This window comes from Nerophis ophidion, linkage group LG16, assembly GCF_033978795.1.
Source record: "Nerophis ophidion isolate RoL-2023_Sa linkage group LG16, RoL_Noph_v1.0, whole genome shotgun sequence".
In the NCBI taxonomy this organism is placed as follows: Eukaryota; Metazoa; Chordata; class Actinopteri; order Syngnathiformes; family Syngnathidae; genus Nerophis; species Nerophis ophidion.
In genome coordinates, this window is record NC_084626.1 from 36,498,359 (window position 1) to 36,516,626 (window position 18,268).

The 18,268-nt window shown below is 41.5% G+C and overlaps 2 protein-coding genes across 2 annotated transcripts in view; one reads left to right on the top strand and one right to left on the bottom strand.

The window, feature by feature from the left end:
* LOC133535341 (arf-GAP with GTPase, ANK repeat and PH domain-containing protein 1-like) overlaps window positions 1-5,624 on the top strand; it is a 71,180-nt gene extending 65,556 nt beyond the window's left edge. The window contains exon 19 of the mRNA XM_061875064.1: window positions 1-5,624. This exon is cut by the window's left edge and continues 1,509 nt beyond it. The gene's annotated coding sequence lies outside the window, so the exon portion shown is untranslated.
* A 2,288-nt stretch (window positions 5,625-7,912) lies between these two features.
* The window catches only part of LOC133535342 (phosphatidylinositol 5-phosphate 4-kinase type-2 gamma-like), a 49,895-nt gene continuing 39,539 nt past the window's right edge, over window positions 7,913-18,268 (bottom strand). The window contains exons 8-10 of the mRNA XM_061875065.1: window positions 13,460-13,718; window positions 13,298-13,401; window positions 7,913-8,136 (exon numbers count right to left, since the gene is read on the bottom strand). Coding sequence (XP_061731049.1) covers window positions 8,056-8,136; window positions 13,298-13,401; window positions 13,460-13,718 — 444 coding nt within the window. The 3' untranslated portion in view covers window positions 7,913-8,055. The remainder of the gene's footprint in view (window positions 8,137-13,297; window positions 13,402-13,459; window positions 13,719-18,268) is intronic.

The following is an 18,268-nucleotide window of genomic DNA, read 5'->3' on the forward strand; positions in this document are numbered from 1 at the left end:
TGTATTCAGTTATAAACATTAATTTTTCTTCTTTCCTTTATGGATCCTTTATAAATATTTTTATTGAATAATACTTCAATAAAATATGAATGTGAAAAGAAATGCAACAATGCAATATTCAGTGTTGACAGCTAGATTTTTTTGTGGACATGTTCCATAATTATTGATGTTAAAGATTTATTTTTTTGTGAAGAAATGTTTAGAATTAAGTTCCTGAATCCAGATGGATCTCTATTACAATCCCCAAAGAGGGCACTTTAAGTACCCGGGCGGTATGGCTCGGTTGGTAGAGTGATTTGGGGGTTCCGGGTTCGATCCCTGCTTCTGCCATCCTGGTTACTACCGTTATGACCTTGGGCAAAACACGTTACCCACCTGCTCCCAGCGCCACCCACACTGGTTTAAATGTAACTCAGATAATGATTTTCACAATGTCAAGTGCTTTGAGTCACTTGAGAAAAGCGCTATATAAATATAATTCACTTCATCTAAACTCTACTGCTGCTGGTATTTTTTTCTATATTTTTACTGTCATATTTTCGGAATGGGTTTGCCCTATTTTTGGCCAAAGTAAGACAAAGAAAACTATCTGAAGATTTCCCTCCATGCGGCTCCTGAGCTAAAATGAGTTTGACACCCCTGGCTAGGTCAATAAATCAATTAATAAAACGACAAATGAAAATTAATTCGATAAGTTTGCTGTCATCGATAGATTGCAATGTTTGTGTGTGTTTTTCTTAGTCTAATACTTCCAAAAAGGGGACAAGGAGGTTCACTTTGTGCATCGCTTTCAGCACCTGAGTGTGTTTATTGCATAGTAGAATTAAATGAACTGGGTGAATACTTTCCTTAGTCATCCACAATCTTTGTCTCTGTGGCGGTACTGCTAGCCTCCGCACACGGAGAACCTCTCTAGTCGTGACTTGATTGTGAAAAGCACCGCGAGGTAACACAAATAGGATTGAAACGCCAAATGAAAAACCAAAAACAACGACAGCAGCAAATAAATAAAATACACGCTTGACCCAGTTTTTCCCACTGAGGAAAAAAAATTGCCCTTCATAGAAGTGTAATTTTTGCTAACAGAGATTGAGACTCCATTTAGTTTTTTGTCTGTTCACCTTTTTTAGGGTAAATAAAAGTTGTTCAAATACCATTTACAATTTAAAAAAAAAAAGTGAAAATGCATTGCGTTGGAAAGTACTGTTATTATTATTAAGTATTACTAAAGTGACTTGTCCAGGGTGTACCCCGCCTTCCGCCCGATTGTAGCTGAGATAGGCGCCAGCGCCCCCCCCCCCCCCCCCCCCGCGACCCCGAAAGGGAATAAGCGGTAGAAAATGGATGGATGGATGGATATTACTAAAGTGCTTAATTTGGTCACAGAATAATATCTATTATTGGCAATAAGTGAAGTAAAATATATTTCTATAGCGCTTTACATAGTGAAACCCATTATCTAAGTCACATATAAGCCAGTGTGGGTGGCACTGGGAGCAGGCGGGTGAAGTGTCTTGCCCAAAGACACAACAACAGTATCTCCCATCCAAAGGCAAAACCCAGTAACTCAATTTCGGTGAAAACAGAGCTGATAATAATTTTGGAGTTCCTAGGTGATATGCTTTACATTAGTGTATGCGATATTGTAATTCGTTCCGTAAGTAAGCTGTTACTACCACATAACCGCGTAGATACAACAGAAAAACCTAGTATCTCAAGGGACCAATCGAAGCGTCTTTGTCAGTGGCCTTATTGTCTTTAATGAGACATTTGCACGAATGGGGGCCGACGGTCAACCTGATTATGTGATATTATGGCACGAGGGGATATTTGGAAGATTGGCCCAGGACGTTGCAAGCACCTTCATTAAATGTATTGTTCTTGATTCTTCCCCTTGCATACTCTTTTGGGCAGATAACTGTGGAGGTCAAAATAAAAACTGCACCCTGTACACGGCTCTTGCCCAATGTGCAAACGCAGAATGGGGCCCACCCGAGATTGTGATAAAATATCTGGAGAAAGGGCATACGTTCATGAGAGCAGATTCAATCCATGGCTCAATCGGCAAGAAAATGAAAGCTCAAGAAAACATCTATACGTTTGATGACTTTGTAGATCTTTGTAAGACAGCATCAAGATAGATTGGTTTTCCTCTGTTTTCTCAAAATCAGCTAGAAGTGAGTTACTAGGTTTTGCCTTTGGACGGGAGAGTTAGTAGGATGGCAGAAGCAGGGATCAAACCCAGAACCCTCAAGTTGCTAGCACGGCCGCTCTACCAACCGAGCTCCACCTCCCCAATAATTTCCGGGACAATGAGTCATCTTAAAAAATGTGGCGTTTGTGCAATGCGGATATTTATAGAAATTAAAAACATATTTTTCAATACATTTTGGCCTCTTGTCCACATGCTAAAAAAGTTTTTTTGTCCTTAAAATGTTGTCATTTTATCTTGTGTTTTATGAAATGTGTGACAGTCGCAACAGAACATGATTAGTCGGTTTTATTTTGTGCAGCCATAGACGCACGAGTATGCTTGTCAACAGACACGGGAGATTAAAAAAGTAAAAAAATATATGTTTTTTATGATCCGTAGAGTGCTGATTTTATAAAATCTTAATGTCTATCACTTTATTGAGACATTGTAATACAGTCTTCTGATTGGCCAGAATGAACAGCCCCCCCAAAAAATTTTAAACTCCACTGGTGTGGATGCAGATTTTTTTTTTTTTAAATGTACATTTTTGAAAATAATACGAGCCCTCTTTTTTCTCACAATCATCTTTACCCCACAAGGTGAAATATTGACGGGTATATTGTTTGGTGTCATTCCAATTGTGGTTTCTTTCTCACTAAGCTTTTTGTTGATGGTCTTGTAATTCATTAGTCTCGCGCAGTTTTATTAGTGAAATCGTCACCGGTTTTTAGTATTTTCTTCCCTTTCCGATTTTTTCCGCTCCAATCGATTAGTTCAGTTCCGTTGATTTTGATTCATGCATACATTTACAATTACAATGTAATGCAGGGGTCACCAAGGCGGTGCCCGCGGGCACCAGGTAGCCCGTAAGGACCAGATGAGTAGCCCACTGGCCTGTTCTAAAAATAGCTCAAATAGCAGCACTTACCAGTGAGCTGCCTCTATTTTTAAAATTGTATTTATTTACTAGAAGAGTTGGTTTCGCTTTGCTCGACATTTTCGATTCTAAGAGAGACAAAACTCAAATAGAATTTGAAAATCCAAGAAAATAATTTAAAGACTTGGTCTTCACTTGTTTAAATAAATTCATTTATTGTTTTTACTTTGCTTCTTAGAACTTTCAGAAAGACAATTTTAAGAGAAAAAAATACAACCTTAAAAATGATTTTCAAACACATATACCTTTTTAGCTTTTAAATTCCATCCAATTTAAATCAATGTTCAAGTAAATTTATTTTTTTTATTGTAAAGAATAATAAATACATTTTAATTTGATTCTTCATTTTAGCTTCTGTTTTTTCGACGAAGAATATTTGTGAAATATTTCTTCAAACCTATTATGATTAAAATTAAAAGAAATTATTCTGGCAAATCTAGAAAATCTTTAGAATCAAATTTAAATCTTATTTCAAATTATTTGAATTTCTTTTAAAATTTTTGTTCTGGAAAATCTAGAAGAAATAATGATTTGTCTTTGTTAGAAATGTAGCTTGGTCCAATTTGTTATATATTTTAACAAAATGCAGATTGGATTTTAACCTATTCAAAACATGCCATCAAAATTCTAAAATTAATCTTAATCAGGAAAAATTACTAATGATGTTCCATAAATTCTTTTTTTTAATTTTTTTTCAAAAAGATTCAAATTACCTAATTTTTCTCTTCTTTTTATCGGTAGAATTTTGAATTTCAAAAATTCGAAATTGAAGATAAACTATGTTTCAAAATTTAATTTTCGTTTTTTTCCTGTTTTCTCCTTTTTTATACTGTTCAATTGAGTGTTTTTTTTCATCATTTATTCTCTACAAAAAAACTTTCCGTAAAAGGAAAAAAAATGTACGACGGAATGACAGACAGAAATACCAATTTTTTTATATACATACATTTTTTTCATTAAAGTTAAATTGAGCAAATTAGCTATTTCTGGCAATTTATTTAAGTGTGTATCAAACTGGTAGCCCTTCGCATTAATCAGTACCCAAGAAGTAGCTCTTGGTTTCAAAAAGGTTGGTGACCCCTGATGTAATGCATCACACATTTCCAGTTGTTTCATTACATCATGTCCTAAAAGGAGTAGAAAGAAGCATAGCTTATTTAATATTTAATACTTGTGGTTTTTTTCTAACACAAGCTTCTCTGTAATGGTCTTGACAACTTGTCCATGGTCTTGGAGGGGTTTGAATGGAATAGACCGTGTCTTCTGTCCGAATAACTACCGTATTTTTCGGACTATAAGTCGCAGTTTTTCTCGTAGTTTGGCCGGGGGTGTGACTTATACTCAGGAGCGACTTATGTGTGAAATTATTAACTCATTACCGTAAAATATCAAATAATATTATTTATCTCATTAACGTAAGAGACTAGACGTATAAGATTTCATAGGATTTAGTTATTAGGAGTGACAGATTGTTTGGTAAACGTATAGCATGTTCTATATGTTATAGTGTTTTGAATGACTCTTACCATATGTTACGTTAACTTACCAGGCACCTTCTCAGTTGGTTATTTATGCGTCATATAACGTACACTTATTCAGCCTGTTGTTCACTATTCTTTATTTATTTTAAATTGCCTTTCAAATGTCTATTCTTGGTGTTGGGTTTTATCAAATAAATTTCCCCCAAAAATGCGACTTATACTCCAGTGCGACTTATATATGTTTTTTTTTCCTTCCTTATTTTGCATTTTCGGCAGGTGCGACTTATACTCCGGAAAATATGGTAGTTGAAATTAGGATTCATTTATTAAATTAATTACTTTGCTTCATTGGTTAAATCACCAAAATGATTCCCGAGCGCGGCCACCGCTGCTGCTCACTGCTCCCCTCACCTCCCAGGGGCTGGAACAAGGGGATGGGTCAAATGCAGAGGGTAATTTCACCACACCTAGTGTGTGTGTGACTATCAGTGGTACTTTAACTTTAACATAATATTTTCTAAATCAACAACAAACTATTTTTCTAACTTTTCATTCATTTTTTTTTTGTTAAAATCTCCACCATAAAAGTTCTGTATTTTTCATATGGTTCAATAATACTTGGGTCAACTTTCAAAATCAGCAGGGGATCGATTCCTTCCTTCTTCACGGTATCTGCCACTTCAGAGGTGTGTCACACTCAAAGAGAGTGTAAATATTGTCTGTTCTTCTCAAAGGTGCCCCGATTGTTTTAAAGAAAATCTAGAAATACGATGATGGAATTCTATGAATCTACAAAAACAACAACATTGTTGTATTACATTTTGTACAGTAAGTGGTTCTGTGTCCAAAAAGTGGCTCACAAAGAGATTATTGCTTTGGTGTTCCTTTGATAATGAACTCTTGAAAAGCTCAAGACTTCAGATTTCTATTGAATGTTTGTATCACTGTGCGCGGCATAAACCACTGTACAGCAGGGCCGTCCAAACTTTAAAGGATGCAGGGGGGGGGGGGGGGGGGGGGGGGGCACTTTGATACGTTTTGTACGTGATAAATGCTAAAAGCAACCCAATGTAGGTCAACAACTAAACATCCCCACCTTAGCTTTGTGGAACACAAAGCCAATTAGTGCAATATCTAATAACAAATTCCTCTTCTTTTTTTTTACAAAATCCCAATTTACAAAAACGAGCTGCGCCTTTGGAGACCCCTGCTGTACAAGATTTGTGCGTAAAATACCTTGAAAGCAAGAGAAATGCCTTCGTCTCAACTGAATGTACTGACATATATATATATCGACGAGGTGCAGCTTTAATGGACGTCTAAACTGCTGCGACTCCTAGAGATTAAAAGTATTGTTTATTGATTCAATAATGGTTTGTTTTCAAATGTACTTAACCATCCGAGTGAGCACTGCAACGAATGTTTTCCAATTGGGAAAAGAGGAACGTCGCCCATGTGGCGATTTAAAGAGTAGCATTAAAAGGGGGTCATCCATCTGTATGTGCTGTAGTTTTGTGTTCATCTATACTGACCGGTGATGAAGTGTAACATGTCCGTGCTGTAAAAGTTGATTCCTTTGTATTTTTTTACCCATGTAATGATTCATAAAACAGTCATTATTGATACACGCTGAGGCTGCTTCCAGCTTTATGATTCTTTCATTGAGTCGAAAAGGCAAACGAAAAGATTGCCCCGGGCGGAGGAGGGGGTCCCCACATCTGCGGTCCCTTCCGAGGTTTCTCGTTGTATCCCATTGAATTGAGTTTTTCCTTGCCCTGGTGTGGGATGTGAGTCGAGGATGTCGTTTGATGATTGGCAACACTAAATAGATATATAATTGTTGGCCCTAGTGTGTGAGTGTTGTCTGTCTATCTGTGTTGGTCCTGCGATGAGGTGGCGACTTGTCCAGGGTGCACCCCACCTTCCGTCTGAATGTGAAGTGAATTATATTTATATAGCCCTTTTTCTCTAGTGACTCAAAGTGCTTTACATAGTGAGACCCAATATCTAAGTTTTACATTTAAACCAGTGTGGGTGGCACTGGGAGCAGGTGGGTAAAGTGTCTTGCCCAAGGACACAACGGCAGTGACTAGGATGGCTGAAGCGGGGATCGAACCTGCAACCCTCAAGTTGCTGGCACGGCCACTCTACCAACCGAGCTATACCGCTTGTGATCATGTTTTGTTTAATTATCAGGCATGTGATTTTTCCGTCTAAAGTCGGAATTCCGTCTTTTTTAATCCCGGGGGGAAAACATTTTTTATCTTTTGTAATTGAGACGTAGCTTATATTTATTACGCCGTAGTTGATTGGTCAATATGTTCCTTTTAGGACATCTGTTATGAATGATGACGTTATTACCGCCATTTTCCAAATGTAAACCATGTCAGTTCTCGAGAGAAAGGACGCTTCACGAGTAAAAGAAATTGATAAACATGTCCAAAATAAGTTTCGGTTGGACTGGATGGAAAGGGAAATCAATCAATCAATCAATGTTTACTTATATAGCCCTAAATCACTAGTGTCTCAAAGGGCTGCACAAACCACAACCCAAACCTCTACGACATCCTCGGTAGGCCCACATAAGGGCAAGGAAAACTCACACCCAGTGGGACGTCTGTGACGATGATGACTATGAGAACCTTGGAGAGGACCGCGTATGTGAATTCCTGGATTTTTTTTTTACATTCTGTCTCTCACAGTTGAAGTGTACCTATGATGAAAATTACAGACCTCTGTCATCATTTTAAGTGGGAGAACTTGCACAATCGGTGGCTGACTAAATACTTTTTTGTATATAAATATATTATATATATCCATCCATCCATTTTCTACCGGTTATCCCTTTCAGGGTCGCGGGGGTGCTGGAGCCTATCTCAGCTATATACTGTATATAATATCGCTAATACTTGGTTAATATGCAGATCACGAGATGTAAGTTGCGCCCAAGTGCAGCTGGCAGAGGCTCCAGCAACCCCGAGAGGGACAAGCGGTAGAAAATGAATGGATGGATGGAGAGATGAGACGTATATTGAGCAATGTTAGCAGTTTTTGGATGTTTTAAGAGGGTTTTAAGGGCGGAATAGTGTACTCCCATTAGCTGCATTCTTAGCCAGCTTGTATGTGTCGTATCTAACGACTTAGAATGCATAATAAAAGAAAAACAGATGCTTACATAAAGATTGCGAATGATAGGCCAAATTCCCCACAGAAAGTGCAGTTCCCCTTTAAGGGAGAATTTACCATAAATGATTGCAATGTTTAGTTTTTTTAAATCCTTAAAGCTGTTTACACACAAAATCTAAGCATGTTTTTAATTGTATTCCCTTAGTGTACCTGAAGTGAAGCGAACCGTGACTTTAAAGGCAAGGTAGTATGTGAATAAGCAGGATATGGTGCACGGTGACACCACGAGTGTGCAAGCTCGGTGCCTGTTTGCACTATCAGGCAAAGATCTTGGTGATGAACTCTCTCAAGCGTTTGGCGTACTGCTCTGGGTGAACTGTGGAGATTTCTGCTCCCGCCTGCAAACACACACACACACAGATTCAACACATCTGTCTGGAGTTGTATGGTATACCGGTATTAGTATAGTACCGCGATACTAATGAATCATATTCGGTACTATACCGCCTCTGAAATTACCCCGTCGTCGTCACGTCGTGTCATTTCTGGTTTACGAGCAGACGAGCATGTTCGGCAGCGTACAATCACAGAGTACTTACAAACAGATACAGTGTGTAGCTAGAAAAGTGAGAACGGACGCATTTTGGCTTAAAAGGTGAAGTTATAACACTGAAACGCCCCCAGGAAGAAATTATTTAAAGGGGAACACTATCACACTTTCAAAAGGGTTAAAAACAATAAAAATCAGTTCCCAGTGGCTTGTTTTATTTTTCAAAGTTTTTTTCAAAATTTTACACCTCCCGGAATATCCCTAAAAAAACCTTTAAAGTTCTTGATTTTCGCTATTTCCGATGCGACTGTCCATTTCCCTGTGACGTCATACAGGGCTGCCAATACAAACAACATGGCGGTTACCACAGCAAGATATAGCGACATTAGCTCGGATTCAGACTCGGATTTCAGCGGCTTAAGCGATTCAACAGATTACGCATGTATTGAAACAGATGGTCGGAGTATGGAGGCAGATAGCGAAAACGAAATTGAGGAAGAAATTGAAGCTATTGAGCGAATAGCTATTGACGTTATTCGGCCATGGCATGGGTGTACCTAATGAAGTGGCCTATAGCATAGCTGCCTTATTAGCATCGCCGGTAAAATGTGCAGACCAAACGATCAGGACTTTCGCATCTTGTGACACTGGAACAACTTAAATATGTAGATTGGTAAGTGTTTTTTTCGCATTAAATGTGGGTATCTAGTTTCAAATGTACATACAGCTAGCGTAAATAGCATGTTAGCATCGATTAGCATAGCATTTTAGCATCGATTAGCTGGCAGTCATGCTGCGACCAAATATGTCCGATTAGCACATAAGTCAACATCAACAAAACTCACCTTTGTAATTTCGTTGACTTAATCGTTGCAAATGCATCTGCAGGTTATCCATACATCTCTGTGCCATGTCTGTCTTAGCATCGCCGGTAAAATGTGCAGACACTCTGGCACATTCAGTTGGGTCTGGCGGCAGATTTCTTGCCAGTGGTGCAACTTGAATCCCTCCCTGTTAGTGTTGTTACACCCTCCGACAACACACCGATGAGGCATGATGTCTCCAAAGTTGCAAAAAAATAGTCGAAAAAACGGAAAATAACAGAGCTGAGACCCGGTGTTTGTAATGTGAAAATGAAAATGGCGGCTGTATTACCTCGGTGACGTGACGTTCTGACGTCATCGCTAAAAGACCGATAAACAGAAAGGTGTTTAATTTGCCAAAATTCACCCATTTAGAGTTCGGAAATCGGTTAAAAAAATACATGGTCTTTTTTCTTCAACATCAAGGTATATATTGACGCTTACATAGGTTTGGTGATAATGTTCCCCTTTAAGACATGGCTAGCTACCAAGCGGCTAAAGTCCAGCCCTAGTTGGCAGTGTTGTAGCTACTTCTAAATCACTAATCCTCGCCTCCATGGCAACAAATAAAGTATGTTTCTTACAAGTATCATCCCTGCAGGAGGGGGAGTAGCTAAACATCTTCACTACACAGTGTACCTAACCAGTGTCAAAATGTAAACAAACGCCTAAACCTGACATCCATTGTAATGACACCAAGTACAGTAGTGTATCTAGTCGATACTACTATGATTACGTCGATATTTTTTGGCATCGCATCTTTTTTCGTTTTTTTAAAATGTATATTATGTTTAATAAACTCAGGAAATATGTCCCAGGACACATGAGGTCTTTGAATATGACCAATGAATGATCCTGTAACGACTTGGTATCTGATTGATACCCAAATTTGTGGTATCATCCAAAACTAATGTAAAGCATCCAAACAACAGAAGAATAAGTGATTATTACATTTTAACAGAAGTGTAGATAGAACATGATAAGAGAGAAAGTAAGCCGATATTAACAGTAAATAAACAAATATATTAATAATTAATTTTCTACCACTTGTCCTTAATAATTTTGACAAAATAATAGAATGAGAAATGACACAATACGTTACTGCATATGTCAGCAGCTAAATTAGGTGTCATGATCCGTGGTCCGGATCATGTTTTTGTTATGTTCTGTTAGGTTTGGACTCCCCTAGTTCCTGTATTTGTGCACCCTTGTTAGTTACCATAATTACTTATTATTTCCATCAGCCTCTGATTACTGTTCAGTTCACCTGCTGCCGAGCACTAATCAGGGAGCTTTTTATTGACGTTGCTCGCCCCGCTCTGTCTGGCGTCATTGTTCGCTTCATGCCTGGTCCACGTAAGATTTGTTTGGTTCATGCCTCAGTCGACGTAAGTTTTCCTTGTCCATAGTTTATGCTAAGTGTTAGTTTAGCTCCAAGTGCGATCAGCACGTTGTGCCTTCGCCTTGTTTTCTGTTTGTTGTACCTCTTTGAGTTTTGATAATTAAATCATGTTTTTACCTGCACGCCTTGTCCGGAGTAGTCCGTCTGCTTTCCTGGGAGAACGACCCCACAGTAAGCTGTGCAAACCACGTGTAACATTAGGAGCCTTTGTTTGTTTACTTACTACTAAAAGTTTAGTTGTCTTGTATGTTCACTATTTTATTTAAGGACAAACTTGCAATAAGAAACATATGTTTAATGTACCTTAAAGGCCTACTGAAATGAGATTTTCTTATTTAAACGGGGATAGCAGGTCCATTCAATGTGTCATACTTGATCATTTCGCGATATTGCCATATTTTTGCTGAAAGGATTTAGTAGAGAACATCGATGATAAAGTTTGCAACTTTTGGTCGCTAATAAAAAAATCCTTGCCTGTACCGGAAGTATCAGACGATGTGCGCGTGACGTCACGGGTTGTGGAGCTCCTCACATCTGAACATTGTTTACAATCATGGCCACCAGCAGCGAGAGCGATTCGGACCGAGAAAGCGACGATTTCCCCATTAATTTTAGCGAGGATGAAAGATTCGTGGATGAGGAAAGTGAGGGTGAAGGACTAAAAAGAAAAAAAAAGATTATACAGTGGGTGGGATTAAGATGTTATTAGACACATTTACAAAGATAATTCTCTAAAATCCCTTATCTGCCTATTGTGTTACTAGTGTTTTAGTGAGATGATATGGTCGTACCTGTACAACCTGAAGGTCGGCCTCGCACCTTTCTTCAGCACCAGTCAACGGGTGGTGGCGATGCCCATCTCTGCCCTTCGCAAGGGACCCTCTTCAAAACACGATCTTTCAAATAATCGCTGCATAATATACTGTACTTTGTGTGTTTGGTCCAATCCAACCATGTTCGCTTGACATCTGTTCCATAGTAAAGCTTCACCGTCATCTTTCGGGAATGTAAACAATGAAACACCGGCTGTGTTTGTGTTGCCAAAGGCGGCCGAAATACACCGCTTCCCACCTACAGCTTTCTTCTTTGACGTCTCCATTATTCATTGAACAAATTGCAAAAGGATCAGCAAAACAGACGTCCAGAATACTGTGGAATATGCGATTAAAACAGACGACTTATAGCTGGGATCGGTGCTGGAACAAAATGTCCTCTACAATCCGTGACGTCAAGTGCACGCGTGCGTCATCATACCGCGACGTTTTAGCAGGACACCTCAGTCACCTTGCTCATCCTCGCTCATCCATTCGGACTGGACACTGGCCGAGAGTGGAATCGGCTGTCTTGGTTGCTTTGTTGGGTCTGCTCCTGTCTCTGGCCATGCTCCCTCCTCCCCAGCGGACGATGGCGTGGAACACCGCAGAGGCCACCACAGTGTATATGTTTCTTTTACTTTTTGGGGCGGTATAGCTCGGTTGGTAGAGTGGCCGTGCCAGCAACTTAAGGGTTGTAGGTTCGATTCCCGCTTCCGCCATCCTAGTCACTGCCGTTGTGTCCTTGGGCAAGACACTTTACCCACCTGCTCCCAGTGCCACCCACACTGGTTTAAATGTAACTTAGATATTAGGTTTCACTATGTAAAGCGCTTTGAGTCACTAGAGAAAAGTGCTATCCATCCATCCATCCATCCATTTTCTACCGCTTATTCCCTTTTGGGGTCACGGGGGGCGCTGGCGCCTATCTCAGCTACAATCGGGCGGAAGGCGGTGTACACCCTGGACAAGTCGCCACCTCATCGCAGTAAATATAATTCACTTCACTTTTTATTCATAGCTGTATGTGGAAGTGTCTGGTTGTATCTGCTGCTTTAATGTCTTAATGTCCTCTGTGTTCTTTGATGTTTGATGTTTCCCTCTTACACATATGTAAGAGGAATGTGTACTATGGCTATGAGTTCTTTTTTTCCCTTGGCCTCAGTCTGCACCCCCTCTCCAGGGCCCAGGCTAAGACCGATTTTTTAATGTTATTTTAATCTTCTATTTTTTTTCTCCCATCCCCCCCCCCCCCTTGTTTACCTGTATCTCATCTTTTTTGTAAGGGGCGCTGGAAGCCGGCAGACCCGTCAGCTATCCTGTTCTGTCTCCATTTTATGTTTGTCTGATCTTAAAAGGGATTGTGCTGAAAATTTGAATTGTCCTGAAGGAACTCTCCTGACGGAATGAATAAAGTACTTTCTAATCTAACCTAATCTAAGGATAGTTCGGCGCAAAATTTAAAATTGCATGGCATGTGTTGCAATGTTAATATTTCGTCATTGATATATAAACTATGAGACTGCGTGGCCGGTAGTAGTGGGTTTCAGTAGGCCTTTAAGATCCATCCATCCATCCATTTCCTACCGCTTGTCCCTTTTTTGTTGCCAATCAACCTATCCCCAGGTGCATGTTTTTGGGGGTGGGAGAAGCCGCAGTCACGGGGAGAACATGCAAACTCCCCACAGAAAGATCCCGAGCCCGGGATTGAACCCAGGACTACTCAGGACCTTTGTATTGTGAGGCAGATGCACTAACCGCTGTGTAAGATTTTTTGTTACAGTAAAGCCAATAACGCAATTTTTTGTGGTTACCTTTATCTACAAAAGTACCGAAAAGTATCGAAATAATTTCGGCACCGGTACCAAAATATTGGTATCTGGACCACACTACACCTGTCAGTACATGAATAAGTTGCACACTGACTCTCACCCCATGTTTGACAGCCTTGGCAGCATGAGCAGCTTTCTTCTTGGTGTCGTACTGCGTGAGAACGTCAATCAGACCCATGAAGTACACTTCCCTCTGTGGTGCACCTACATGAGAGGCCGTGTCAGGGTTTTTATCGTTCAACATCTTCCTTATAGAACTCACCTACAGCGCTCTCTACGGCGTAGACGTCCACATGAGGGTCAAACTCCCCGGGACCCATGGCTTTGAAGGAGCTCATGTATCCAGCGATGCCTGCAGGGAAGGTGGAGCTCATGGGAGCAACAGCTGAGACGATTTCGTCCGGCTCTTCTTCAGCGCCGGACGACTCCGTCCCCATGTCCTCCTCCTCCTTCTCGGCTCGCTGCACATCATGGATGCCCAGCAGAAGGCTGTAGTCCATGATTCTCATACGCGCCAGGAACTGCGGAACGAGACCACATTTGGATCGTCGCAAATGGCAAAGACAGTGATGAGGGACGTACAGTAGTTGAGTTTTGAGTTTATTTGGAACATGCATGCATACAACATGATACATCACAATTTCCAGTTCCTCTATTCAACATGTTCGAAAAGGAGTAGGAAGAAGCATAGCTTATTTACTCTTACCCCTTTTCTTTTACATAACAGTTGATATCATTTTTGTGCACTTACTCTTCTCAATTTATTCACAATATACTCCATGAGTAAGAACATTAGAAATAAATAATAAATGGGTTACATTTCATATGATGAGATAAATAAGATAATCTAGAAAATGACTGGATGGATGGAATAAATTCAGTTTATCATGGTTCTTCTTCTTTGTACTTTTTAAACACTTTGAGTTTCAAGAGTTTCTTGAATTGGATCCTATTAGTACATTGTTTGATTTCTTTGCTTAACCTAGGGTGACAAACGTACGCCCCGCGAACAGGTTTTATCCGGCCCGCCGGATGAGTTTGCTTAGTGTAAAAATGTGAGTGTGAATGTTGTCTGTCTATCTGTGTTGGCCCTGCGATGGGGTGGCGACTTGTCCAGGGTGTACCCTGCCTTCCGCCCGATTGTAGCTGAGATAAGCGGCAGCGCCCCCCGCGACCCCGAAAGGGAATAAGCGGTAGTAAATGGATGGATGGAAAAATGAGCCGAAATTTTTGAAAGACAGAAACTGCTGTTCTAAATTAGTCCACTAGATGTTGCAATAGCAATTATTTCTATTTTTGTAGATGATGCTACATATGTAAAAAAAAAAAAAAATAACCACATGATGTTAGTGCACCAGTCGAGAAAAATGAGCAAACTACATAAATAACATCCCGTAATTTGATTTTGATATATTTTTTAACCTAAATAGATTGAAAATGAACAACAGAAAGTATAAATAACGACAGATAAAGGTAGAATTGTCATGATCCACGTCTTGGATTGTGGTGTATTCTGGTTTTGGTTCTGTTTGTTATCACATTCTGTCTAGTATTTGTCTTCCTCAGTTCTTTGTGGCACTTCTTGGTTTTGTTCCTTTGTCATAGTTACCTATTTAGTGTCTCGTTTCATCACGCGCACCTGCCTGTGATTAGTTATCTCCCTATTTAAGACCGCCTTTGTTTGACATTCTTTCTTGGACTCTTGTTTGCTTCACACTACAGTTGACGGCGCTCTTTCCAGCATTGTGGTAACTACCTTCGTGTACATTAGCTTCCATGCTATTTCAGTTGTTTGTCCCTAGCTCATGCTAGCGCTTTCTGTTTTGTTTGTTAGTGCCTTCGAGCAAGTGTTTTTGGTTCTTAGTCTGTTTTAGTTAGTATAAATAAATTATTGTTCCTACCTCACGCTGTGTCCATCTTCGCTGCACCACCACAATGCCACCAAGACGTCACAAGAATTCTATTAGTAAGTGTAAAAAAAAACCCAACAACATTATGATTTGTACATTTTCACAATGTGCTTGTTCTTTTTTTGAACAGAGAAAACGATCTGAAGTTTATTTTTAAGTTATCGTGCTGTGATTTTACCAGTCCGGCCCACTTGGGAGTAGATTTTTCTCCATGGTGCCCCCGATCTAAAATAAGTTTGACACCCGTGGCTTAACCCATTCCATAATTTAATTCCACATACTGCCCCGCGACCCCAAAGGGAATAAGCGGTAGAAAATGGATGGATACTGATATAGTAAAGGTCTTAAGTGTTGTACGTGCATACAATGTTTTCAGTTACATTTTTCTCTAAGGTTATAGTTCTCCTCTTTTGTTGAGAATAATTGTTCTAGTAACTGAGTTCTTAACTCACCCAAAGAAATGAACTGAATTCCATGAAATCTATTCAATTGGGGTTTGCCGCCACAAAAAAAATTAAACACCTAACATGCTTTTTTAAATAAGAAACAAACTTTAAGATATGAAATATTCTTCAAAAACAATACAATAGAATGTGCTACTTACAATTACAGAAGTTTTACAAAGTACTTTAATAATGCACAGCATTTACTTTAGAGACTTCAACATTATCTACAGTGGGGCAAAAAAGTATTTAGTCAGCCACCGATTGTGCAAGTTCTCCCACTTAAAATGATGACAGAGGTCTGTAATTTTCATCATAGGTACACTTCAACTGTGAGGGACAGAATGTGAAAAAGAATCCAGGAATTCAATTCACATTGTAGGAATTTTAAATAATTTATTTGTAAATTATGGTGGAAAATAAGTATTTGGTCAACCTATTAATGCTCTCACTGATGGAAGGAGGTTTTGGCTCAAAGTCTCACGATACTTGAGCCCCATTCATTCTTTCCTTAACACGGATCAATTGTCCTGTCCCCTTAGCAGAAAAACAGCCCCAAAGCATGATGTTTCCAACCCCCATGCTTCACAGTAGGTCTGGTGTTCTTGGGGTGCAACTCAGTGTTCTTCTTCCTCCAAACATGACGAGTTGAGTTTATACCAAAATGGATATATGGATGATACAGCAGAGGATTGGGAGAATGTCATGTGGTCAGATGAAACCAAAATAGAACCCAGCCATCATCCATCATCTTCCGCTTATCCGAGGTCGGGTCGCGGGGGCAACAGCCTAAGCAGGGAAACCCAGACTTCCCTCTCCCCAGCCACTTCGTCTAGCTCTTCCCGGGGGATCCCGAGGCGTTCCCAGGCCAGCCGGGAGACATAGTCTTCCCAACGTGTCCTGGGTCTTCCCCGTGGCCTCCTACCGGTTGGACGTGCCCTAAACACCTCCCTAGGGAGGCGTTCGGGTGGCATCCTGACCAGATGCCCGAACCACCTCATCTGGCTCCTCTCGATGTGAAGGAGCAGCGGCTTTACTTTGAGCTCCTCCCGGATGGCAGAGCTTCTCACCCTATCTCTAAGGGAGAGCCCCGCCACACGGCGGAGGAAACTCATTTCGGCCGCTTGTACCCGTGATCTTATCCTTTCGGTCATGACCCAAAGCTCATGACCATAGGTGAGGATGGGAACGTAGATCGACCGGAAAATTGAGAGCTTTGCCTTCCGGCTCAGCTCTTTCTTCACCACAACGGATCGGTACAACGTCCACATTACTGAAGACGCCGCACCGATCCGCCTGTCGATCTCACGATCCACTCTTCCCTCACTCGTGAACAAGACTCCTAGGTACTTGATCTCCTCCACTTGGGGCAGGGTCTCCTCCCCAACCCGGAGATGGCATTCCACCCTTTTCCGGGCAAGAACCATGGACTCTGACTTGGAGGTGCTGATTCTCATTCCGGTCGCTTCACACTCGGCTGCGAACCGATCCAGCGAGAGCTGAAGATCCCGGTCATATGAAGCCATCAGGACCACATCATCTGCAAAAAGCAGAGACCTAATCCTGCGGTTACCAAACCGGAACCCCTCAACGCCTTGACTGCGCCTAGAAATTCTGTCCATAAAAGTTATGAACAGAATCGGTGACAAAGGACAGCCTTGGCGGAGTCCAACCCTCACTGGAAATGTGTTCGACTTACTGCCGGCAATGCGGACCAAGCTCTGGCACTGATCGTACAGGGAGCGGACCGCCACAATAAGACAGTCCGATGCCCCATACTCTCTGAGCACTCCCCACAGGACTTCCCGAGGGACACGGTAGAATGCCTTCTCCAAGTCCACAAAGCACATGTAGACTGGTTGGGCAAACTCCCATGCACCCTTAAGAACCCTGCGGAGAGTATAGAGCTGGTCCACAGTTCCACGACCAGGACGAAAACCACACTGTTCCTCCTGAATCCGAGGTTCGACTATCCAACGTAGCCTCCTCTCCAGTACACCTGAATAAACCTTACCGGGAAGGCTGAGGAGTGTGATCCCACGATAGTTGGAACACACCCTCCGGTCCCCCTTCTTAAAGAGAGGAACCACCACCCCGGTCTGCCAATCCAGAGGTACCGCCCCCGATGTCCACGCGATGCTGCAAAGTCTTGTCAACCAAGACAGCCCCACAGCATCCAGAGCCTTAAGGGGGAGCACTTTCCAGTACTCCCTCGAGTGTTCCCAAAAAGGGTGGGTACTCTGAACTGCTGTTTGGTGCATAAGCACAAACAACAGTCAGGACCCGTCCCCCCACCCGAAGGCGGAGGGAGGCTACCCTTTCGTCCACCGGGTTGAACTCCAACGGACAGGCTTTGAGCCGGGGGGAAACAAGAATTGCCACCCCAGCCCGTCGCCTCTCACTGCCGGCAACGCCAGAGTGGAAGAGGGTCCAATCCCTCTCGAGAGAAGTGGTTCCAGACCCCTTGCTGTGCGTCGAAGTGAGTCCGACTATATCCAGCCGGAATTTTTTCGACTTCGCGCACTAGCTCAGGCTCTTTTCCCCCCCAGTGACGTGACGTTCCACGTCCCAAGAGCTAGCTTCTGTAGCCCAGGATCGGACCGCCAAGTGCCCTGCCTTCGGCTGCCGCCCAGCTCACATTGCACCCGACCTCTATGGCCCCTGCTATGGGTGGTGAGCCCATTGGAGGGGTGACCCACGTTGCCTCTTCGGGCTGTG